Source organism: Leopardus geoffroyi, chromosome A2 (assembly GCF_018350155.1).
Source record: "Leopardus geoffroyi isolate Oge1 chromosome A2, O.geoffroyi_Oge1_pat1.0, whole genome shotgun sequence".
NCBI lineage: Eukaryota > Metazoa > Chordata > Mammalia > Carnivora > Felidae > Leopardus > Leopardus geoffroyi.
The window spans coordinates 75291841-75317525 of NC_059331.1; the positions used below are offsets into that span (position 1 = coordinate 75291841).

General features: G+C 38.1%; 1 protein-coding gene across 4 annotated transcripts in view; it reads right to left on the bottom strand.

The window, feature by feature from the left end:
* Positions 1–25685, bottom strand: part of POU6F2 (POU class 6 homeobox 2) — a 495064-nt gene that overhangs the window by 442881 nt on the left and 26498 nt on the right. For 2 of the 4 annotated variants that reach the window (XM_045494366.1, XM_045494364.1), the window contains exon 1: positions 22577–22728. The exons of the other annotated variants lie outside the window; for them this stretch is intronic. In XM_045494366.1, the coding sequence (XP_045350322.1) occupies positions 22577–22594 (18 nt within the window). In that variant the 5' untranslated portion in view covers positions 22595–22728. Of the gene's footprint in view, positions 1–22576; positions 22729–25685 lie in introns of those variants that run through there. 4 annotated transcript variants of the gene reach the window in all.

The following is a 25685-nucleotide window of genomic DNA, read 5'->3' on the forward strand; positions in this document are numbered from 1 at the left end:
AGACATGTACTAATCAAAAGAAATGAAGGCAAACTATATTAATTCAGACAAATAATCTTTTTTTTTTTTTTTTTTTTTTTTTTAGGGAGGCTCCACACCCAATATGAGGCTTGAACTCATGACCCTCGGATCAACAGTTGAATGTTCTACCGACTGAGCCAGCCAGCTGGCCCCCCAGACAAATAATCTTTAAGACAAAACTTATTATGGAGCACCTGGGTAGCTCAGTTGGTTGAGTCCAATTTTGGCTCATGTCATGATCTCATGGTTTGTGAGTTCAAGCCCTACATCAGGCTCTCTACTGTCAGCACAGAGGCTGCTTCGGGTCCTCTGTGCCCTCTCTTTCTACTCCTCCCCTGCTGGTCCTGTCTCTAAAAATAAATAAATAAACTTTAAGCAAACAAACAAAAAAAGACAAAACTTATTGTTAGATGGAGATGATCAGTAGATAGTTATAAAATATTTGATTCGTTTGAAAACTAAGACAATACTAAACTTATATGCATCTAACCAAGAGAGCCTAAAAATATATAAAGAAATAATAGATCAGTAGAGATATCTTTTAAACTTACCACCAGAGTGGGAGATTTTCATACATCTCTATTTTTGCTATAACAAACATAAAAAATTGATAAAAATACAGACAATGTGAACAAGACAAGTAACAAAGTTGAGAAAATAGACCTGTGTAGAATTCTGTATCTAGTGATAATAAAATTAATATCATTCTTAACAACATGGAATACTTCTGTAAACTAGCTAGACCATAAAGCAAATCTCAAAAAATTTCAAAAACTCAGCTTTAAGCATACCACTTTGTCTGACCAAATATAATTAATTTAGAAGTCAATGTCGGGGCGCCTAGGTGGCGCAGTCGGTTAAGCGTCCGACTTCAGCCAGGTCACGATCTCGCGGTCCGTGAGTTCGAGCCCTGCGTCAGGCTCTGGGCTGATGGCTCAGAGCCTGGAGCTTGTTTCCGATTCTGTGTCTCCCTCTCTCTCTGCGCCCCCCCTCCCCCGTTCATGCTGTGTCTCTCTCTGTCCCAAAAATAAAAAATAAACGTTGAAAAAAAAATTTTTAAAAAGAAGTCAATGTCAAAATGTCTATTTTCAGAATCTCCATGTATTTGGTAATGTCCACAAACTCTAGTAAATAACTCATGGGCTATGTCTATCATAACAGAAATTTAAAATAGACCTGAATTATGATGAATACATTATATGCTAAAACTTGTTGGATACAAAGAAACTAGTTCTTCTGGGGGGGAAGTGACAAACTTAAATGCCTACATTGGAAAATAATAAAGAGCAAATTAATGGCCTAAACATTCATCTCAATAGTTAATGAAAAATCAATACAATTAACTCAAAGACAGTAGAAGGAAAGAGCTAATACAGATAAGAAAGTTTAGTTAACTTTAAAAAAATGATTCAATGGAGAAGATCAGCAAAAAAAAAAAAATGTTCCTCTGAAAAAGCTAATAAACCCTCAGATCTCAAGCAAGAATAATCTAGACAAAAAGAGAGAGAAAATGTGCAAATAAACCATGGAAATATAATTACAAATAAAACAAATATTGTAAGCAGCTACTAAATTAAATCATTTAATCAAATTTAAATAAAAAAATTAAAAAGCTAATGAGAGAATTCAATAAAAAATGTATACCTATGAATATCAATTACTGGTCAAATGGACAACTTCCCAGAAAACAAACTCTTCCTAAGAGACTCAGGAATAGACAGAAAGCATGAATATCTCCAATCTTATTGAATAAATTGAATCCCTAATTTTAAATTCTACATATGCATACACAAATTAGATCAGATAATTCCACAAATAAAACTTTTAAAAAGTGAGCCTGGGTGGTGCATTCGGTTAAGCATCTAGCTCTTGATTTCAGTTCAGGTCATGATCTCACAGATGATGGGATCGAGCCCGGCCTTGGGCTCCACGCTGACAATGCAAAGCCTGCTTGGGATTTTCTCTCCCTCTCTCTCTGCCCCTCTTTCTCTCTCTCTCTCAAAAGTAAATAAATAAACATTAAAAAAAAAACTTTTAAAAAGTCATTGTAATCTGTAAATACTCCTTCAAAGAATAAAAAAGAGGAAATACTCCCAATCTGTGAAGTCAGTAAAACTTTAAAACCAAAACTAAACCAGGATATAGGACAAAATATATTTACAGGCTAATCTCATTCATGAACCAAGACTCAAAAATCTATAAAATATTAGCGAACAGAAGCTAGTGGTGTATAAAAATAATAGATCACAATCAAGTCACATTTTATCACAGAATGCAAGGATGATTTAATATTTTAAAAACTATAAAGGATGTTCAATATATTATATCATTAAAAGTGAACAATTATATGATAATTTTGATGATTTCAGAAAAGTATTTCGTTAAAATTCCACTATCAATATAAAATATAAGAAAAAATTTTTAGCCAACTAGAAATAAAAGGAATGTCCCTACCATTTTAAAGGATTTCTATAACAAACTTACGGGAAACATCATTCTTGATTATGAAAAATGGCAGGTACCTTTAAGATGAGCAGTAAGTCAAACATTCTACCACTATTTTTATTAAATATTGAAGCCAAGATCTTAGCTGGTATCATAGGACACAAAATCAAAGGCATAAAAGATAGAATGGAAAGAAACAAAAAAGTAAAAATTTCACATTGTATAATTGTCCACATAAAAGACCCAAAAGAATATAAGACAAAATACTAGAAATAGAGACAAGCAATTTATAATCTATATAACAACGATTAGAAAAGCTAAGTTTAAAACAGTACAAATAGTTGAAAAAGTTCTGTTAAAAATAAAAGCAGCAAAATTACAAGGTACCTAAGAATAATTTTAAGAAGATATTCACAATGTGTACAAAAAGAACTGTACAATTTTTCCATGAATATGTATAAGTTATTATAAAAAGACATTAATTAAAACCTATGTAATTGAGGAGATATACCATGACCATTGATTGGAAAACCCAAGGGCATTGAGATGTTAATTCTCCCAAGTCTTTAAAAAAGACATTCAAGTCAAAATCTGACCAAGGTTTGGGGAACCTGCCCTACCAGATATCAAGACCTTTGTGACGCAGAGTTAAGAAAGAATGTTAATGACAGAATTAAAAGCCAAGAAATAGACACTCACATAAATGAAATTTTAATCTATGACAGAGATAACACAGAAGATAACTGGGGAAAAGATTGAGTATTTATTAAATACCATCAGGGACATTGGGTTATCCAGACAGAAAAAATAAGATGAAATTGGATCCTTGTACTCAGCAAACAAAAAGAAATAATAATTCCGGGTGGATTGAAGACTTAAATGTGAACAGCAAAAGTAAGTCTTAAATATTTAAAAAATATAAAGAGAGTATCTTTAAAACATGGAGGTGGGTCAAGATTTCTTAAGCAAGACACTGAAAGCAACAAGCATAAAATAGTTTTAAAATTCATTGTACTTGCATCAAAATTAAAAACTTCTGCCCATCAAAATGCACCATAAAGAAAGTAAGAATCTGGGCACCTGGGTGGCTCAGTAGGTTGAGTGTCTGACTTCAGCTCAGGTTATGATCTCACAGTTCATGGGCTCAAGCTCTGCCTCGGGCTCTGTGTTGATAGCTCAGACCCTGGAGCCTGTTTTGGATTCTGTGTCTCCCTCTCTCTCTGCCCATCCCCCCCCCCACACACTGTTGTTCAAAAATAAATATTTAAAAAATTTTTTTAAAGTAAGAATCTAAGGCAAAAATAGAGACACCATTTTTAGAATGAATATTAGCAACAAAATATTGGTATTCTGAATACATAATGAGTATATAATATGGGAAAAACAATAGAGAGTGTGGGCAAAACAAAAAAAAATACTTTTCACAGAAGCTAAGAAAGAAATGGCAAATAAATGTATGAAAAGATGCTTAACTTCATTTATACTTGGGGAAATGCAGTTAGAAAACAATAAGATACAATTTTACTCTCCTTAGATTGGAAAAAAATAATAAATTTGGTTACACCAAGTATTGGAAAGCACATGGGTCAATGGACAATCTTAAATATGCTTTGTAAAAATAGAAATTGGTGTATCCATTTGAAATACAAATTAGCCTTATCTTTTAAATTTAAACATTCTCATACCCCAAGTAGAAAAGAATGTCAATGAATACAAAACAAAACAATCCAGCATGTACTAATAGACAGAGGTATGAAATAAGACACCTTCAGATAACCCCAGAGAACTGCATAAATTTTCTATGGATGGGGTACCTGGGTGGCTCAGTCATTTAAACATCTGACTCTTGATTTCAGTTTAGGTCATGATCTCAAGGTTCATGGGTTCGAGCCCCATGTTCGGTTCTGCACTCACAGCATGGAGCTTGCTTCGGATCCTCTGTCTCCCTCTCTCTGCCCCTTCCCCACTTGCTCTCTTTCTTTCTCTCTTTCAAAAATAAATAAATGTTAAAAAAAAACTTAAATAAAAGAAGTTTTTTCCATGGATGGAGCACAAGTTGCATGTTTATGGGGGAAGAGAAGGCGATGTGGTAAGCAACGTTGGCAAAGAGGCAACTCACGGTCAGCCATAATTTTCAGTGTTAGATGTTAGTGCTTTGTCTGGATATGAAAATTTTTCAAGCACTGTGAAATCACACTTCAGAAATGTAAATAAATCACAATAGCAGAGCTGCTCTAAATGAATTTGGAGGACCTTGGACCAGGCAGGCACAGTCCATCCTTGCTCTCCATGGGGGTGACATAGGGTTACACTCCTAAGGCTTGGGCACAGGTTGAAAACAGCCCTTGTGGGCAAAGGGTTTGGAGCTCTGTGGTACCACAATCTAAATTTACATCACAGAGCACAGAGCATCCATGTAATTGGATGATGGCAGAAAACCTAATGAGTGATTTGGAGAATCACTCCAAATCAATGGTAGGATTTCTGGAAAGATATCCACTTGTAGTATCCAAAGTACCCAATATTGTTGAAAGAAGCCTCAAAGGTCTCAGCATACAAATATATTTCCTATTACTCATTCAAATTGTTCAAAACACTCTGAAAGTACACTACAATTTTCATAAGTAGTTTACTTACATTGTTTTCGGGGCTGTCAGGAAAAATTGCTTATATCTTTTATTAATCCTAAGCAAAACCTACTCTATACTACTTTCAATCATCAGAAAGTTGGACAGTAAAATGGAAAACAAAAACAAAAATAGAGGGAAGAGCAGTCAATTGCCTAAATTCATTCCCGGGTATCAGACAAAGCACTTGACCGCTGCTGCTTAGCTTGGCAATCTCTAAAGTGGAAATGAAAGTATCTATCTCCTTACTGCCCTGTGTTTCCACCTGAAGTATTCTATCACAATGCAAACACAGCACACCTTTTTTCGGAGTATCAGTATTATAATAAGATTAAAGTACAGTCAGTAATCTAAGTGATAATTTAAATTTTATATGAAAATAAACACCAAGAACACTTTGAATCTTACAGGAAACTGTCACACTGATCTAAACAGAAATCTTGACTCTTTGACCTCTGGGGTGGGTGAGGGCGGGGGGAGTAGGGGGTCCTTTCTGGCTTTTGTTTTTCTATCTGTAAAGTGGGGAGAATACTTACTTGTCAGACTTATGTGAGATAATACATGAAGTACGAGGGTGGAGCCTGCTCAATAAATGGTAGCTATAGCATAATACAGACTATAAGACCTTACAAATGAATACTTTCAATGGACCAATCTTCCCAATAAGAAACCTCCAATAAGAAAAAGGGAAAAGTCATTTGGACATTCCTGTGTCACTTGAAACCAGTTTCTCAAACTTTGACACTATTGACATTTGGGGCTGGATAATTCCACACGGTGAGGAGGATGTCATGGCCACTGCGGGATGCTCAGCAGTATCCCTGCCCTCTGCCCATTAGGTGCTATTAGCTATCCACCCACCTGAGTTGTGACAAACAAAAATGTCTCTAGACGCTATAGATACTGCCAAATGCCCACTGCGGGGCAAAGCGTCTTAGACAAGGTACGAAAAGCACCAACCACAAAGGAAAAACATGGAAAATTGGGCTTTATCAAAATTTAATATTTCTGCTCTTAAAAAAAATTGTTTAGAAATAAAAACGCTGGGCTCCTGGGTGGTTCAGTTGGTTAAGTCTCTGACTTTAGCTCAGGTCATGATCTCACAACTCATGGGTTCAAGCCCCACATTGGGCTCTGTGCTGACAGCTCAGAGCCTGGAGCCTGCTTCAGATTCTGTGTCTCCCTCTCTCTGCCCCTCCCCTGCTCACACTCTGTCTCTCTCTCTCTCTCAAAAATAAATAAACATAGGGGAGGAACCAAGATGGCAGAACAGCATGGAAGTTTTTTTTGTGCGTCTGGCGTCCATGAAATACAGCCAGATCAACACTAAACCATCCTGCACATCTAGAAAACTGATCTGAGGATTAACACGACAATCTGCACAACCTGAACCACAGAACTCAGCAGGTACACGACGCAGAGAGGTGAACTGGGGGAGAGAGATACCACAGAGGGCAGGGAGCTGTTTTTGTTTGTGGAGAGAGGATGGAGATGGGGGCGGGGGGAGAATACAGGAAAACCACAGCCCCCCGCAAAAGCAGCTGGAGAGAAAGTGGAAAAGTGGAAACAGCCGCAGGGACTGAACTAAAAAGGGAGAAAGGAGAAAGCAGAGGGCTTAAATTCCATTAAGACTCTATAAACAGGGGGAGCGCAGAGTCTGAAACGCCCCAGCTCAATACCTGGTGGTGCTCTGGTGGGAAGGGTGATTCCCCAGGAGCAGAGTGAAGTCTGGGGGTCTTCAGGCCACATGGGGAGAGGCGGTTCCCCTGCTGGGAGGACTCCCCACAGGCAAAGGTCCCAGCGGATCCTGGAGAACAACCACATTCGCCGGTGCTGGAACAAGGACATTGGGGGTGAAGCCTGGCTCCAGATGCGTGTTGTGATTTGCCATAATCCCTGAAATGCTGCTGCTACACGGTCACGTGAACTTTCTCTGGGGGAGCTGGCACCCAGACGCAGTCTCTGGGCCTCCGCAGCAGCGGGGTCCCACAAACGTTCCTGGGTGTGGCCGGCACCTGGCCATTGCTCAGTGAGACCTTCCCACAGAGGGGCAGAACGGGTCAAAGCCGCAGTCCCTCAGAAGTGAGGTCGGGAAACACAGCTGCATCTGAGATAAAACTCAGGAGGGAGGTGGTGCTTGGGGCTTGGTCACCGACAGTGTAAAAACGGGGAGTGAACGGAGGCCGAAGACAAAGGACAGGTGTGCAATTGTTGATTGAGGAGAACAGAGCTCCAATACTAGAGACTGGGTAGCTGGGTGACCCCATTTTCACTGCTCCCGCGCATGTGCATACACACCTGCAATCACCACAACGATCCACCCCAGTAGGCTAGCAGCGCCATCTAGTGGAGAAGGGAGCCGTTACACTAAGCTCCTCCCAACTGGGCCAACCTTGCTCTTCAGGAACACAAATCTCTCTGCCTGCTTAGTTTACCGACTATAAAGTGCTTCATAGTTTGACTTCTAGGAGAATATGAAGTAATTTCAATCGTATTTCAATCTGTTTACTCGTCCATGTGTTCAATTTTCTTTTTTTTTCTTTTCTTTTTCTTGAATACAGAAAGAAAAATTTATTTTTATTTTCAATTTTTATTAAAAATATTTTTATTTAATTTTTTTCTACTATATTTTTTACCTTTGTGCAAATTTTTTCAAATTCTATTTTACTTCCATCATTTCCTTTTATTCTGTTTTAATTTTTTTTACTTCATTAATTCCTTTTGTTCCTTCAAAATGAAGAAACAAAGGAATTCACCCCAAAAGAAAGAGCAGGAAGAAAACAGCCAGGGACTTAACCAATACAGATACAAGCAAGATGTCTGAACCAGAATTTAGAATCACGATAATAAGAATACTAGCTGGAGTCGAAAATAGATTAGAATCCCTTTCTGCAGAGATGAAAGAAGTAAAAGCTAGTCAGAATGAAGTAAAAAATGCTATAACTGAGCTGCAATCTTGAGTGGATGCCACAGTGGCAAGGATGGATATGGCAGAGCAGAGAATCAGCGATATAGAGGACAAACTTATGGAGAATAATGAAGCAGAAAAAAAAAGAGGGAGACTAAGACAAAAGAGCATGATTTAAGAATTACAGAACTCAGTGACTCATTAAAAAGGAACATCAGAATCATAGGGGTCCCAGAAGATGAAGAGAGAGAAAAAGGGGTAAAAGGGTTATGTGAGCAAATCATAGCAGAAAACTTTCTTAACCTGGGGAAAGACACAGACATCAAAATCCAGGAAGCACAAAGGACCTCCATTAGATTCAACAAATACCGACCATCAACAAGGCATATCATAGTCAAATTCACAAGATATTCAGGCAAGAAAAGAATCATGAAAGCAGCAAGGGAAAAAAGCCCTTAACCTACAAGGGAAGACAAAGCAGGTTTGCAGCAGACCTATCCACAGAAACTTGGCAGGCCAGAAAGGAGTGGCAGGATATATTCAATGTGCTGAATCAGAAAAATATGCAACCAAGAATTCTTTATCCAGCAAGGCTGTCATTCAAAATACAAGGAAAGATAAAAAGTTTCCCAGACAAACAAAAATCAAAGAAATTTGTGACCACTAAACCAGCCCTGCAAGAAATTTTTTTTTAATTTTTTTTTAATGTTTTATTCATTTTTGAGACAGAGAGAGACAGAGCATGAATGGGGGAGGGGCAGAGAGAGAGGGAGACACAGAATTGGAAGCAGGCTCCAGGCTCTGAGCCATCAGCCCAGAGCCCGACGCGGGGCTCGAACTCACGGACCGCGAGATCGTGACCTGGCTGAAGTCGGACGCTTAACCGACTGCGCCACCCAGGCGCCCCAGCCCTGCAAGAAATTTTAAGGGGGACTCTCTGAGGGGAGAAGAGACGAATAAATAAATAAATAAATAAATAAATAAATAAATACCAAAAGCAAAAAAGACTAGAAAGGACCAGAGAACACCACCAGAAACTCCAATGCTACAAGCAACAAAATGGCAATAAATTCCTCTCTTCAGTACTCACTCTAAATGTCAATGGACTAAATGCTCCAATCAAAAGACATAGGGTAACAGAATGGATAAGAAAACAAGATCCATCTATATGCTGTTTACAAGAGACCCATTTTAGACCTAAAGACACCTGCAGATTGAAAGTAAGGAGATGGAGAACCATCTATCATGCTAATGATCGACAAAAGAAAACCAGAGTAGCCATACTTACATCAGACAATCTAGACTTTGAAATAAAGACTGTAACAAGAGATGAAAAAGGGCATAATTAAGGGGTCTACCCACCAAAAATACCTAACAATTGTAAACATTTATGTGCCAAATATGAGAGCACCCAAATATATAAATCAATTAATCACAAACGTAAAGAAACTCATTGATAATATACCATACTAGTAAGGGACTTCAACACCCCACTTACAAATGGACAGATCATCTAATCAGAATATCAACAAAGAAACAATGGCTTTGAATGACACACTGGGCCAGATGGACATAACAGATATATTCAGAACATTTCATCCTAAAGCAGTGGAATATACATTCTTCTCCAGTGGACATGAAACGTTCTCCAGAATAGGCCACATACTGGGACACAAATCAGCCCTCAACAAGTATAAAAAGATCGAGATCATACCATGCATATTTTCAAGCCACAACTCTATGAAACTCGAAATCAACCACAAGAAAGAATTTGGAAAGATAAATACTTGGAGGCTAAAGAATATCCTACTAAGGAATGAATGGGCTAACCAAGAAGTTAAAGAGGAAATTAAAAAGTACATGGAAGCCCATGAAAGTGAAAAAGATAACACCACAGCCCAAAACCTGTGGGACTCAGCAAAGGTGGTCATAAGAGGAAAGTATATAGCAATCCAGGCCTTCCTACAGAAGGAAGAAAGGACTCAGATACACAACCTAACCTTACACCTTAAAGAGCTGGAAAAGAAACAGCAAATAAAACCCAAAACCAGCAGAAGACAGGAAATAATAAAGATTAGAGCAGAAATCAGTGCTGTTGAAACCAAAAACCAAAAACAAAAAACAAAAAACCCAAAAAACAGTAGAACAGATGAATGAAACCAGAAGCTGGAGTTTTGAAAGAATTAATAAAATTGATAAACCCCTAGCCAGTTTGGTCAAAAAGAAAAAGGAAAGGACCCAAATAAATAAAATCAAGAATGAAAGAGGAGAGATCACAACCAACACAGCAGAAATAAAAACAATAATAAGAGAATATTATGAGCAATTATATGCCAATGAAATGGGCAATCTGGAAGAAATGGACAAATTCCTAGAAACATATACACTACCAAAACTGAAACAGGAAGAAATAGAAAATTTGAACAGACCCATAACCAGTAAGGAAATCGAATTAGTAATCAAAAATCTCCCAAAAAACAAAGTCCAGGGCCAGATGGCTTTCCAGGGGGAATTTTACCAAACATTTAAAGAAGAGTTAACATCTATTCTCTTGAAGCTGTTCCAAAAAATAGAAATGGAGGAAAACTTCCAAACACTTTCTATGAAGGCAGCATTACCTTGATTCCAAAACCAGACAAAGACCTCACCTAAAAGGAGAATTATAGACCATTTTTCCTGATGAATACAGATGCAAAAATCCTCAGCAAGATACTAGCCAACTGGATCCAACAATACATTAAACAAATTATTCACCACGACCAAGTGGGATTTATACCTGGGATGCAGGACTGGTTCGATATCTGCAAAATAACCAATGTGATACATCACATCAATAAAAGAAAGAACAAGAACCACACGATCCTCTCAATAGGTGCAGAGAAAGCATTTGACAAAATACAGCATCCTTCCTTCACAAAAACCCTCAAGAAAATAAGGATAGAAGGATAATGCCTTGAGAACATAAAAGCCAATATGAAAGACCCAAAGCTAATATCATCCTCAATGGGGAAAAACTGACAGCTTTCCTCCTAAGATCAGGAACAAGACAGGGATGTCCACTCTCACCACTGTTATTCAACATAGTATTGGAAGTCCTAGCCTCTGCAATCAGACAACACAAAGAAATTAAAGGCATCTAAATTGGCCAGGAGGAGGTCAAACCTTCACTCTTCGCAGATGACATGATACTCCATATGGAAAACCCAAAAGATTACACCAAAAAACTGCTAGAACTGATTCATGAATTCAGCAAAGTTTCAGGATATAAAATCAATGCACAGAAATCGGTTGCATTCCTATACGCCAATAACGAAGCAACAGAAAGAGAAATCAAGGAATCGATCCCATTTACAATTGCACCAAAAACCATAAAATACCCAGGAATAAATCTAACCAAAGAGGTAAAAAATCTATACACTGAAAACTATAGAAAACTTATGAAAGAAATTGAAGAAGACACAAAAATAGAAAAAGATCCATGCTCGTGGATGGGAAGAACAAATATTGTTAAAATGTCAATACTACCCGGGGCGCCTGGGTGGCGCAGTCGGTTAAGCGTCCGACTTCAGCCAGGTCATGATCTCGCGGTCCGTGAGTTCGAGCCCCGCGTCGGGCTCTGGGCTGATGGCTCAGAGCCTGGAGCCTGTTTCCGATTCTGTGTCTCCCTCTCTCTCTGCCCCTCCCCCGTTCATGCTCTGTCTCTCTCTGTCCCAAAAATAAATAAACGTTGAAAAAAAAAAAAAATGTCAATACTACCCAAAGCAATCCACATATTCAATGCAATCCCTATCAAAATAACACCAGCATTCTTCACAGAACTAGAGAAAAACAATCTTAAAACTTGTATGGAAACAGAAAAGACCCTGAATAGCTAAAGCAATCTCGAAAAAGAAAACCAAAGCTGGAGGTGTCACAATCCTGGACTTCAAGCTATACTACAAAGTTGTAATCATCAACACAGTATGGTACTGGCACAAAAACACTCACTCAGATCAATAGAACAGAATAGAGAACCCAGAAATGGACTCACAAATATATGGCCAACTAATCTTTGACAAAGCAGGAAAGAATATCCAATGGAATAAAGGTAGTCTCTTCAGCAACTGGTGCTGGGAAAACTGGACAGCGACATGCAGAAGAATGAACCTGGACCACTTTCTTACACCAGACACAAAAATAAACTCAAAATGGATGAAAGACCTAAATGTAAGACAGGAAGCCATCAAAATCCTTGAGGAGAAGGCAGGCAAAAAACTCTTTGATCTTGGCCACAGCAACTTTTTACTCAACATGTCTCCGGAGGCAAGGGAAACAAAAGCAAAAATGAACTATTGGGACCTCATCAAGATAAAAAGCTTCTGCACAGCAAAAGAAATCAGCAAAACTAAAAAGCAACCTACGGAATGGGAGAAGATATTTGCAAACGACATATCAGATAAAGGGTTAGTATCCAAAATCTATAAAGAACTTATCAAACTCAACACCCAAAAAACAAATAAGCCAGTGAAGAAATGAGCAAAAGACATGAATAGACACTTCTCCAAAGAAGACATCCAGATGGCCAACTGATACATGAAAAAATGCTCCACATCACTCATCATCAAGGAAATACAAATCAAAACCATAATGAGATACCATCTCACACCTGTCAGAATGGCTAACATTAACAACTCAGGCAACAACAGATGTTGGCGAGGATGCAGAGAAAGAGGATCTCTTTGGCGCTGCTGGTGGGAATGCAAACTGGTGCAGCCACTCTGGAAAACAGTATGGAGGTTCCTCAAAAAATTGAAAATGGAACTACCCTACAACCCAGCAACTGCACTACTAGGTATTTATCCAAGGGATACAGGTGTGCTGTTTCGAAGGGGCACATACACCCCAATGTTTATAGCAGCACTATTGACAACAGCCAAAGTATAGAAAGAGCCCAAATTCCATCAATGGATGAATGGATAAAGAAGATGTGATGTATATAATATATACAATGGAGTGTTACTTGCAAATCAAAAAAAAAAAAATGAAATCTTGCCATTTGCAACTACATGGATGCTAAGTGAAATTAGTCGATCAGAGAAAGACAAAAATCATAGGACTTCACTCATATGTGGACTTTAACAGACAAAACAGATGAACATAAGGGAAGGGAAGCAAAAATAATATAAAAACTGGGACAGGGACAAAACATAAGAGACTCTTAAATATAGAGAACAAACAGAGGGTTACTGGAGGGGTTGTGGGAGGGGGGGGAAGGGCTAAATGGGTAAGAGGCATTAAGGAATCTACTCCTGAAATCATTGTTGCACCATATGCTAACTAACTGGAATGTAAATTAAAAAATAAATAATTTTAAAAAACAATGAAACACCACTACACACCTGTTAGAATGGCTGAAGCCAGAACCAACCATATCAAGTGCTGGTGAGGCTATACAGCGTCTAGACTCTCACACACTGCTGATGGATGTGTAAAATTGTTCATCCATTTGGAAAATGGGAAGTTTTTCAAAGTGAGACATATATCTACCCCATGACTTAGCAATTCCACTCCTAGGTATTTACCCAAAAGGCATGAAAACATATGTCCATACAGAGACTTATATAAAAATGTTCACGGCAGGGGCGCCTGGGTGGCTCAGTCGGTTGAGCGTCCGACTTCGCTCAGGTCAGGATCTCACGGTCCGTAAGTTCGAGCCCCGCATCGGGCTCTGTGCTGACAGCTCGGAGCCTGGAGCCTACTTCGGATTCTGTGTCTCCCTCTCTCTCTGGCCCTCCCCCCGTTCATGCTCTGTCTCTCTCTGTCTCAAAAATAAATAAATGTTAAAAAAAAAAATTAAAAAAAAAATGTTCACGGCAGTGTATTCATAGTAGCTCAGTATGAACTCAATTACTGTAAACTACCCAAATATTTAAGAGATGAATGGATGAACAAGGTTTATCCCCAGTGGAATACTCCTCAATGGAAAAAGGGAGGTGGGGAAAGAAAAGTGAAAGAAAGAAAGAAAGAAAGAAAGAAAGAAAGAAAGAAAGAAAGAAAGAAAGAAAGAAAGGAAGGAAGGAAGAAAGAAAGAAGGAAGGAAGGAAGGAAGGAAGGAAGGAAGGAAGGAAGGAAGGAAGGAAGGAAGACTGACATATGCAAAAACATGAATGAATCTCCGGCACTACGCTGTGGGAAAGAAGCAAGACTTAAAAGAGAACTCGCCATACGATTCCATTTAAATGAATCTCTAGAACAGGAAAAACGTAAATTATAATGACAAAATCAAAATAACAGATGCCTCTGAAAGTCTAGGGAGGTTTCTGTGCCCCTGAGAGTGTTCGATGTCTTAGTGGGAGCAGTGGTTACATAGGCACACACATGTGTCAAAACCAATTGAAATGTACATTTGTGTGTTTTATTGTAAAAATGAGGGTGAGAGGTAATCAGGCTATGCAATCAGAATTAATAGCACCTATAGAAAATACGAATGTAGGAAACAGGACATTAAATACACATATAGATTCAAGCCATTTTAGTGGATTTTTAAAAAATTTTCCAATGCTTATTTATTTTTGAGAGAGACACAGAGAGAGAGAGAGAGAGAGAGAGACAGAGAGACAGAGCATGAGCAGGGAGGAGGAGAGAGGAAGACATAGAATCAGAATCTGAAGCAGGCTCCAGGCTCTGAGCTGTCAGCACAGAGCCGACGCAGGGCTTGAATTCATGAACCCCGAGATCATGACCTGAGCCAAAGTTGGACATTTAAGTGACTGAGCCACCCAGGCACCCCCATTTTAATGGATTTTGAGCTAATATTTTATCCAGAAAAAAAGTTGGGGAGCATCCAGGCACAAAAAAATGAGCAATTGGCAAGTAGGGAAAAAGAAAATTAATAAACTGGAAGGCCAGAGAAAAGAATGCAGGAAATAACAAGATATCATAAAAGAAAAGAAAAAAGAACAGAAAAAAATTAAAGAAAAGCATTAATCAGAGATATAATAAAGACCTTTTTCCTGAGTTGAAAAAAGTCACAAGACTTTATATCCAAAGGTCTTCTGGGAGCAGGGCAGGATTATTTCTTAAGGGCCCATCTCTTGACATATCCTGACAAATTTCTGAATTCTAAGGGTAAAGTCAAAATTATGAATATGTACATTAAAGACGCTAGAACCACTGGTTGCCAGAATTGGATTTTAGAACTTAATATAAAAATTTTTTAAATGGTTGCCAAATTTTATTTGTAGAAGTAAAATACTTAAAGTATCATCCTCTATTATAATCATTGCCTAATATCATGGAAAGAAAACAGGAAGAATATGTCAAAATTATAGGAACGCCAGTCCTCAAAAATGACAGTATATACATACACGTACACTAATACACACATTGTCTTTATCTCAATTCTTTATGGGTAAGTCAAAATATTTTCTCACAGGAATCTCCAAAGTAACACTAAAGAATGCAGGAAGATTTCTAGAAATATTTAGCAAAATGAACTATTTTCCTGAAATTCTATTCTTACATAAATCGTTATTTTTCACCTTTTTTAATGCAAGAATTCAATGTGCTTTCTATTTAAAAAAATCACTGAGGCAGATAGGAAGCTACATAAATGTAGCAGAATGAAAGGAATTGTCATATACAGGAGATGTTTGGGGAATAAGACCAATTAAATAAATATTAAGTGTAAGGAATTTCTAATAATATGCTCTTGAAGCTTAGATCAATTATTAAGGAAGGATTTTTGAAAGGAAAGGTAAACTTATTTTTAATAAATTCCAGAGCTAAATTTTATATACTTATTTTTTTACATTTATTTACTTAGTTTCTTTTCTTTTTTTGAGAGAGAGCACAAACAGAGGAGGGGCAGAGAGAGAGGGAGACAGAGAATCCGACACACAGAGCCCAACGTGGGGCCCGAACCCACAAACCTCGAGATCATGACCGAGCCAAAGTCAGATGCCTAACCGACTGAGCCACCCAGACACTCTTCATATACTTTTAATAAAAGATGGCACAACTAGGATGGAGTAAATGAATATTAAACTTCTTATCTTTATCCTGAAATTACGGTGACTATTTGCTGTTAAAAAATTTTGGTCAAGTAGGAGCACCTGGGTGGCTCAGTTGGTTAAGCATGTAACTTCGGCTCAGGCCAAGATCTCATGGTTCCTGATTTTGAGCTCTGTGTTGGGCTCTGTGCTGACGGCTCAGAGCCTGGAGCCTGCTTCAGATTCTGTGTCTCCCTCTCTCTGCCTTTCCTCTGCTCTTGCTCTGTCTCTCTCTCTCTCTTTCTCTCTTTAAAAAAAAAAAAAAGGAAACATTAGAAGAAGATTTTTAAAAAATGGGCCAAGTATATTTTTTACAAAAAGTAATATTCCTCATTAGCAGAAGATAAATGAGATAGAGAACTAAATCAGTAAGGAAAAAAAAATTGATCACTCCAAGGAAAGATAGGAAAGAAAAGAAGGAAAGAAGGGATGAAGGAAGGAGGGAAGGGCCACAAAACATAAAAGGTATCAGATAAAAATAAGACCAAGACCAAACAAATCAATTAATGTTGCAAATGGAATGAACAACATTTCTATATAAAAGACGATGACTAAAATTAGGGAAGAAAGGCAAAACCCAGTTCAGAGGCTATTTAAAAGATCATTTTAAATAAAATGATAAAGGTTAAGTAGCTGAAGATACGATAAGCAAATGGAAACAAAAGGAAAGCAGGTGGAAATATTACTATTGAAGTAAAGCTGAAACAAAATGCATTAAGCGGGATATTTCATATTTATAAAAGGTACACTCTGCCAAACGGATATGTCAAGAAACTTTATACATTGAAAAAAAAACTAATCACAAAATACATTAGATGAATAATTTTTAGAAATACAATGAGAAACTAGCAGAAAGTGCAGTCTTCCGGGAGATAACACGCCTCTTTCAAAATGTGACAGATCAAGCAGATAAAAAATATAGAGTATTTGAATAACACAATTACAGAGTCTGATTTATTGAGGAGAAAGAGTAAGAGAGAAACATTGTATCTAACAGATGTAAAATACATATTATTTTCAAATTTTCATGGAACAGTAATGAAAAAGTCATGGAGAAGATATAAAGACCATCTCAACAAATTCCTCAAGCAGATATACCAGTTAGCCCACACTTTTTCCTCACTGTCATAATTGTGGAAATTAACACTTCTGCACAGACTTTGGAAATAAAAGAAATCACACCAATAATAGACTCAGAGGGGTGCCTGGGTGGCTCAGTCGGCTTAGCATCCAACTCTCAGTTTTGGCTCAAGTCATAATCTCATGGTATGATGAATTTTACCCCATATCAGGCTCTGGACTTACAGTATGGTGCCCGCTTGGGATTCTCTCTATCTCTCTCTCTGCCCCTCCCCTGCCCTACTCACGCTGTCTCTGTCTCTCTCAAAATAAGCAAATGAACTTTAAAAATAAAAATAAAAAAATAATAGACTCAGAAAACAATACGGATGATATCTGATTGTTATGTAATAATACCCTGTTTAGATATTTGAGTACCTTGAGTAGATTAAAATCATTTTTCTCTTTCTCTTACCATTCTGAATATTTCATCTCACAGCCTGATAAAAAGACTTTATTATTTAATAAGGGTCTGAATGAGGCAGTCCCCTCTGATCCTTGTCAACATTTTTCAAAATGGAGACACTGGCTTCCAAAGTGAAGGATGGGACCCCAGAGTGGGGGCCAACTTTCTTTTGGGGTCTGAGAGGGCACACCCAAACTGCTCAACTATTACTCCTAGTCCCACACAACATGGAGTAAAGTCTGACATAGTTAAGCTGCAGAGGAAAGCCGTGGAAACAACATGTAATAATTATCCTATACTTAATTCATAAATACAAATGGGCGACCCACTATTGTCAGATACTTGAGAAAAAACATGGCAAAACAAAAACAAAAAACAAAAGAATACAAATGAACAGGAGTATCCACTGTTGCTGGAGGAAACAGAAATAACTCAGGGAGGAGTAGGGAATCTTAAACTAATTTTAGATGGTTTTATGAGAGAGTTCAACAGACTATTTCATTCATATAACAAGAACAGGTTGCAATGATAAAAGGAACAGGGTTTGTAAAAATTCATAATGTAATTCTTGACATTTGAAAGCTTGATAGAATACTGAATGAAAAAGTCAATGAAATTTCCAGAATCTAGAAGAAAATGACAAATAAGCGGAAAATATGAAGGATTTCAGCACAATCAATCCAGAAGGACCCACATCTGTCTACTAGTAGTTCTAGAAAGAAGTAGTTAAGAAAAGGGACATGAGCAATTTATCAAAGGAATAAAAGAATGAAATTATCCAAAGATTAAATAAACCAACAAAAAGAATATGTCTTCATTTTTAAAGATTCTATCTGGGGGTAAGCAGAAAGAATGCAGGGAAAAAATCTGAACACATTATTATAAAATTTCAAGAATACTGGGATTCTAAAGAAGATCCTGAAAGCTTCCAAAAAGATCACATTTACCTTCAAAGGAAGAAGGACCAAATTGGTTTGGGACATTTCATAAGCAACACTGGATGCCAAAAACATTGGAAAAATGCCTTCATAAGTTCTGAGTGAAAATTATTTTGAGCCTACATTCTAGCTATCAGTCAAGAGTGAAGACAAAATGAACTCGTTTTCAGACATTCAGACTCCCCAAATCCACCATCTACAGATTTGTACAGATTTGAAAGAATTACTTGAAAATGTACTCCAAGAATAACAGCAACAACAAATGAAATTCAAGAGTGGGGAGAATATGAGATTATAAGAAACCACGGCCCAAATAAGGCAGCAAAATGCAAGGAAATTCCAGAAGACAGCCATCCAGCAGATCTTGAAAGTCAGGCTGGAACAGATCTTGAAGCCATGGAAAGGAGTGTTTCAAAAGGAAAAGAATTTTAAGTAATGGATTTCTTAGCACAGGAAGTGAATCTACTTCAGGAAAAGGCAAAAGCATATTAAAATATTCAGGAAGAAAAATATCTCGCTCCATTGCCCTCCCCACTTCCAACTGTCATTAATTGTATTTCTACTTTTAGTGACACTGCTTTGAAGATATACACGATTGCATGTCTTAACCTATGAAACACTTTATGTTTGTTTTATAGCAAATATTTCAAATACTGGAATGTTTTTCCCCATTTTTAGATTCAACTGATGGATAAATATAAAAAACTTAATTATATAGGCTCACAATCCCCTCTATGATTCCACTAGAGCAAGATATGAATCTGAACTCAGAATTTTACAGATTGTACAAGGATAATACAATGCTTAGAATATATATTAAGTAACACTCCAGCACATTCTGGAACATCACCCTAATTAACATTTCTACAGAAAAAAATATGTAAATAATCTGAACAAACCGGTTCAGGTGAGCTTTTGTGACCAAATAAGTTCAGGTCATTGCCTCAAGCATGGTTACTCCTGCTAACTGACCTAGAAATTGAACTAAAGAGCGAGCTTGTAAACTCCAAAAGAGCAGTAAGAATCCTTGCAGATTTCCTACTGTGGGAGAAAGTAATGGGAGAAAGAAAGGAAAAAACTGGTGAGACATGGAGACAGAGACACAGCCCCTATAGAATTATTTGAGCCTCAGAGCTTGGACTCATCAATTAGGTGAGGCAGGAATCACCCTCTCTTGCTTAACAGCTTGATTTGAATTTGTCATTTGCAACTGAAAGAGGTCAGACCAATAATGCCCAATGTGGCCATACCAAAGTGGACAAGGGGACATGTGACAGGAGATGAGGTCTCCTGAGCTCTAAGAAGACAGAGAACTTACTCATCATATCCTGATTCCTAGGACTGTGCTTAGCTCATGGTAGGGACTCAAAAAATATTTGTTCATTGGATGAATTATGGCAAATATCATTACATTGTAATTATGTGTTGTTTTTTGTTCTGTTTTTTTGTTTTGTTTTGTTTTGTTTTTACAATAAACCATAAACTCCTTGAGGGCAAAAACCATGTGTGTTTTTACTTTTATCCTAAGCATTCAATAAAATGCCTACCACTTGTTAAAAACTGAACAAATATCCATTGATTAGTTGGTGAGTGAATAAATGAATGAATGAAGTGAATGAACGAATCAAGAAACAAATGAATAAGCAAATTAATCTGTTTCCTAAAACTAACTTCCACATCTGAATTTAATCTCTTCTTACTTTATATCGTAAGGGATATACATATAATCAGAGCAACAGGTATGATCAACAGTCTTCATAATATTTTTTTCAATAGAAGAAAATAGATTTGAAGAACAAGAAGTTATTAGGCATCCGAATATTTTCTAAATTCTGCTTGTCAACGAAATAGAACATCCTGACAATGAACTAATATAATGTTCTAAATTCAATGCCTTTTTAAAATTCCATAAGTAAACAAGCTAAATACTGTCAGCAGTCATCTGAATGGGAACCACAAAGAGGGAGATGATAATGTATCCCCATACGTCATCCTTCTGCCAAAAGGCTCTTGAACCCCACTAACAGAAAAAAAAAACACTAGACAGAAGGAAGCAATAGCTTTATGGAAATAATTCAGCCTCTTGTCAATCGGAAACTAAGAATGAGGCAGGGCCCACCATTTATTAAACCAGGGGTATATTTTTATTGCCTTTTGTGAAAAAGAGCTCTCCAACATTTGTGAGATGGTGCTCTACATGATCCTCAAAGTTCAGAGGAAGTCCAGAAAACAAAAACAAAACCCTGCAGTTTCCTTTCGAGGACGAAAGCAATAGTGACCAGATAGAGGGCTGCAAAAGAATAAAAATAAATTGACAAAGCATGACAACTCTATAATTCAGCTTCCTCTGAATCCACAAGATTCCATACACAGTAGTTTAATGGGATTCACCAGACGAATTAAGACTTGCCTTATGCATTAACGTGTCATAATACAACTCCTCAATAATGCCATTTTCACATTACCCAAGGCACAGAAGGGTTTTTTTATATTAAAAATTGCTGAATGATGTCTAAAATTTGTTATTTCTGGAAAACTAATTTTATCCATTTTTTTTTCAGTATGCTCACCTTAAAGCATCTACCCTTGTGGAAAACATGCTTTCCCAATTAGCTGAAAGAGAACTCAGTGCCACCTGCCATTTCCACTGGCCCATCTGAAATAACTTCCTGTGGGGAAATTTTCATTTAAAGCAGCTCTGCTGACCTGCCAGCATCAGGTTATATTTCTCCAAAAGTTTGGCTGGGAAACACTGGCTTTTAAATAATTGCTTAAAGAAACTCCCAAGAGATCCACAGTTAATGGTCCCATAATGAGTCGCTTCTTCTGGCAAGAAAAGTTATTTCTGCAACATCCATATTTGATTTTCTGGAAAATCTATAGTAGCCTAAGCTTCACGCATGAGCCACTATAGGCTTATTATAAGCCTACAGTTTTTCTCTTTGCGGTGCATGTTGGACGCTCCCCATTGCTCTGGGGCAGAAAATCCAGAAACAAAGTAACTTGACAAGCTGAGTACATAAATTAAGTGCATAAATTCTTTACAAATAGGGCTCTTGATAGTACATTTAAAGTACAAATAGTAGTTGTACAGCACACCCAAGGAGTTTGTTTTCCAAACGAATGAAATGGTGCTGGAGAGGAGACATATCAGAATTATTTCCCCCACTCGCTGACCTGCAATGGTGCCACATTCTTAATGTTTTTAGCCAAACACTGTTATTGGAAAGAAGGAGCAAGGTTTTACATAAATGCTGCCTCCTTCAAGCTATGAACCACTGTGAAATAGCATTATCATGACAAGCTCTCTTGATTATATTATCTCCAGGCTCTAAAACTCTATAGACCAAGACATTTTGAACAGTTGTCCCATTTTAGAGAAGCAAACATCTAATATAAAAAGAAGAAAAAGAACTAGAAAGCTGCAGACAAGTTCTGCCCCCAGATCCATCAGCATTGACCCGGGTCTCCCTTAAACACAAGCCTTTTGTACCTTCGAGGCTGAGGACATTCAGTTGAAATTTTCTTTCCGCCTCCTCCCGAACGAAGCTATTGGTATCACTGACCTAAACCCCCGAACACATGTTGGGCTTTCCAGATACAAATGCGTATCTAAATTCAAGTGTAAAGTAATACCCAAAGATCTATAGTACCTTTACTCATAAAAGCCACACCCTCTTGATCTTATTCTTTAAAATGAGATATAAAAATAGCAAATAAAAGTTCCAAAGGGGGCCATCTATAGGCAGTTTGTATTTAGAATATGAGCTAATAGTCAAGTGTACAAACAACAGGTACTCAAAGTAGGTGTTCGGTGAAATAAACCACAATGTCTCCCATGGACGCAGAACTAACCAGAGGCGGGAAACGGTAATGAATTAAGGAACAATTCTGACAAATAAGAAAGCCAACCTTTGAGAGAAACAGCAGATCAGAGCACAAAGGGGATCTTAGGATCTCACTCATTTCACTAAAGAAAACACCATAAGGCTTTCTCCCAGATTTATACAGCAAACCCTCTCAGATGACAGTTTTGTGGAAATTTTCCTATTGGCAGGCATTTTGAAAAATCAACAAAATACCTGAAGAAGAGCATTCATTTGCCACTTCCTCTTGGATCATTATAAGAACATTCTCTCAGCGTCTTGACAGTAAACAGCAAACAGGGTAACACAACCCCAGAGAGTTCATGCCTAGAAGAAAACCCCAACATTTGATTTAAACGATGGCATTGCAAAGAAAACTTAGCTGAAGTGGCACACATAGTTTTTATAGAACTTGGCAGACGGAACACTTAACAACCTAGTTCTAACTCTGACTCAGCCACAGATCTCCCGGGGAACTATATGAAACAAAAGAAAACAAAACAACACAAAACAAAACAAAAAGCCCTAATGTCAGTCCTTTGACTGCATCTCCAAACAAAGGAAAAGTAATTAGGAAGGTGTGGTTTGTAGATTTTTGTGGGGGGGTTTGTTTGTTTTTTGTTTTTGTTTTGTTTTGATTTGTTCTTAACAAATCTGGGCTCTGTTATTAATAGCCAGGACGAGGAATGTGGAAACGTGATCAGATTTAATAAATTTATGGATGCCCCTGACCCCCCACACTTTCAAAGTGGACTTCCCACCTCTTGTCACGTCCCCGAAACCACAGAAATGCTGGTACAGGGTTCCTGTCCTTTACAGATTATTTTTCAGGTGGAAAAATCTGCGATTGTGCCTTCCACCATTAAATATTGTCCCAAGTGCCCACCAGACATTGAATAAATATTAATTTGGGTAAGGATATCTGTGTAAATGCTTCTTTTCCACTGGATGCCAAGACGTGATGAGGAGCTCCAATTATTCTTGAATATAAACCTAAACTTGCAGAGACCCGATGGATCCTTTGGAAGAGAAAGCCACTCTTGACGTCATTGTTAAGTGGCCTCATAAAAGTCTGTGCCAAAACAGAGAAGAATCTCAACACTCAACACCAAACCGGGGAGTTGTCCATTTGCCCGCATTTGTACTTGGTCAGCCCTGGCTCACATTCACTTCAGGAGCCAAACAAACAATAACAAAAACCCCTACCGCCGTCGGTCAAGATCACACGCGGCTTATCAACCAAACCTGGGCACGTGTTCCTCCCTCTTTCCCAAAAAGCATTCGCAGTAAACCTCCACGCAGACAAAAAGCCTCCGTGTCCCCACTGCTTTTGTGTGCTGTGGCAGGAAGCAGTCGTCGGCTGCGTTCGTGGAAAATAACAACTGCAGACACATGCCATAATGTTCCACTGGAAATCAAACTCTGAGAAATTTTTTAAATGTTTTCAACACATCAGCATGAAGCATCGACCTAGTTGGAATCACTTAGATCTAAAGCGAATGCACTGATTGTTTTCACAGCAGGCTTTTCTTCTCGGAGCTGAGACGGGCGCACTGGCGCGGGTGGCGCGGAAAGGTTTCCAGCCCCCTGCCTCGGTCTGCTATAGCCTGTGACTCGATCAATACCGGGGTGAGCCGCAGAGGAAGCTCAGGGAAGATTATGAAGATGAGGTGAGTGACAGAATTACCTTACAGGATTTGTTCTTTCTCTCACCTTGAATCTCATCTGCCTCGGACAGAGATGGAACACCATCAGGGTGCAGACTAAAAGGAAAGGTGGACGGGGGCAGGGGGGGAGGCGGTGAAGGGCATTAGACATCACGTGAGCCGAGAGCCTGGCCATTGTGTTTCTTTCCATGTTATAACCATCAGGAAAAGACAAGTCCTCTAGCAACTGGGGGGGGGGGGGGGCGGGGGGCGCCCCTGGTGATCTTGAAGGCCTGGGGGGGGGGGGCGCCCCTGGTGATCTTGAAGGCCTGGCTTGCGGGGGCCTGGCACACACAGGTGCACAGTAATTGGCAGCCATGATTTTCAGTATCTTGTTATTACTGTTAACACAATTACTCTTCCGTTTTTACCTTTTTACCCCAGGCAGGTACCATTCATGTAAATATCACACATAAAGTGCCTACTTTCCAGTTAAAACCATGGGATGGGATATAGTCGGGATCAGACGCGTTTAGCTGCCCCTGACCAGTCACCCATTTATTGAGGGCCTCCTCTGTACCAGGCGCTGCCAGCCCACAGTTCTCTTCCCCTAAGCCAGAGGTCCAAGGATGCCCAAGTGATTGGGTCAGTTCATACAGTGGGTTTGTCCCGCAGCTGAACCGGGCACTGAGGTGAATACAGCTGATTCGTATTCCATTTGTATGGAAGTATGTAAGCAAGTCTTTAGGAAACTCTCCTGTGGCTTCCTGATGTGTTTGAACTCTCCTGATCAATTGCACTGAGTTGGTAAGGTGTCTAATAATCATATTAACAATAATACGTCCAAGCTATAACCAGTTAGACAGTCCAATAGTCCAACCCTGAAGCTTGAGATTTCTTTGAATTTCTCTAGAGTTTAGACAGTGTCTGAGAAATTCAATGGTATTATTTGCTATTGTTTACTTGAGCCACTGGATGAACACAGAGAAAAGTAACATGTTTCCAGGGTTATTTTCACCAAAACATCTGAATGATTCCTTTCTGGGTCATCTTGTTCTGACTCTTTTTTTTTTTAATACAATAATGTTTATATATTTCATTTTAAAGGGGATACCTGGTCATTGAAAAATGAAGAAACATGATTCCCCACACCTAGAAATTGCCGTGGCCCAAATTATGGTTATTTATTTGTGGTCTTTTCTCCTACACACATACATTTTTGCTTTTACATAATTCTTATTTTACTACATAAACTAATTTTTTCCACATAACATGACGATTTATAATGGTTATTCAATTTCTTTGAAAATGTAATTTTAATGTCACACGATCTATTACCTTTAATATATTTAACCACTGTCCTCTTTTAAGACACCAGATCTTTCCTTTTTTGTGTGTGAATGCTAATATAAAGCAACAAAAGAGAACACAGTTTGTTCACCCAAATCTCTGGTTATTTTCGAAATAGCTAGGAATACCAGGCCAAGGGCCAAAAGAAGTTAATGTTTTGTTTGTAGTTTATTTCTAAAGTATCCCTTTTCACTGAAATTTCAGAATTTAGGAAAAGAAAAAACAGAAAATTTTCTCAAAATATCCCACTCTTAAAAGGTTAACATCTTATTATTATCTTGATGGCCTTTGTAGGCATATAAAATTATGTATACATGCATCTTATGTTT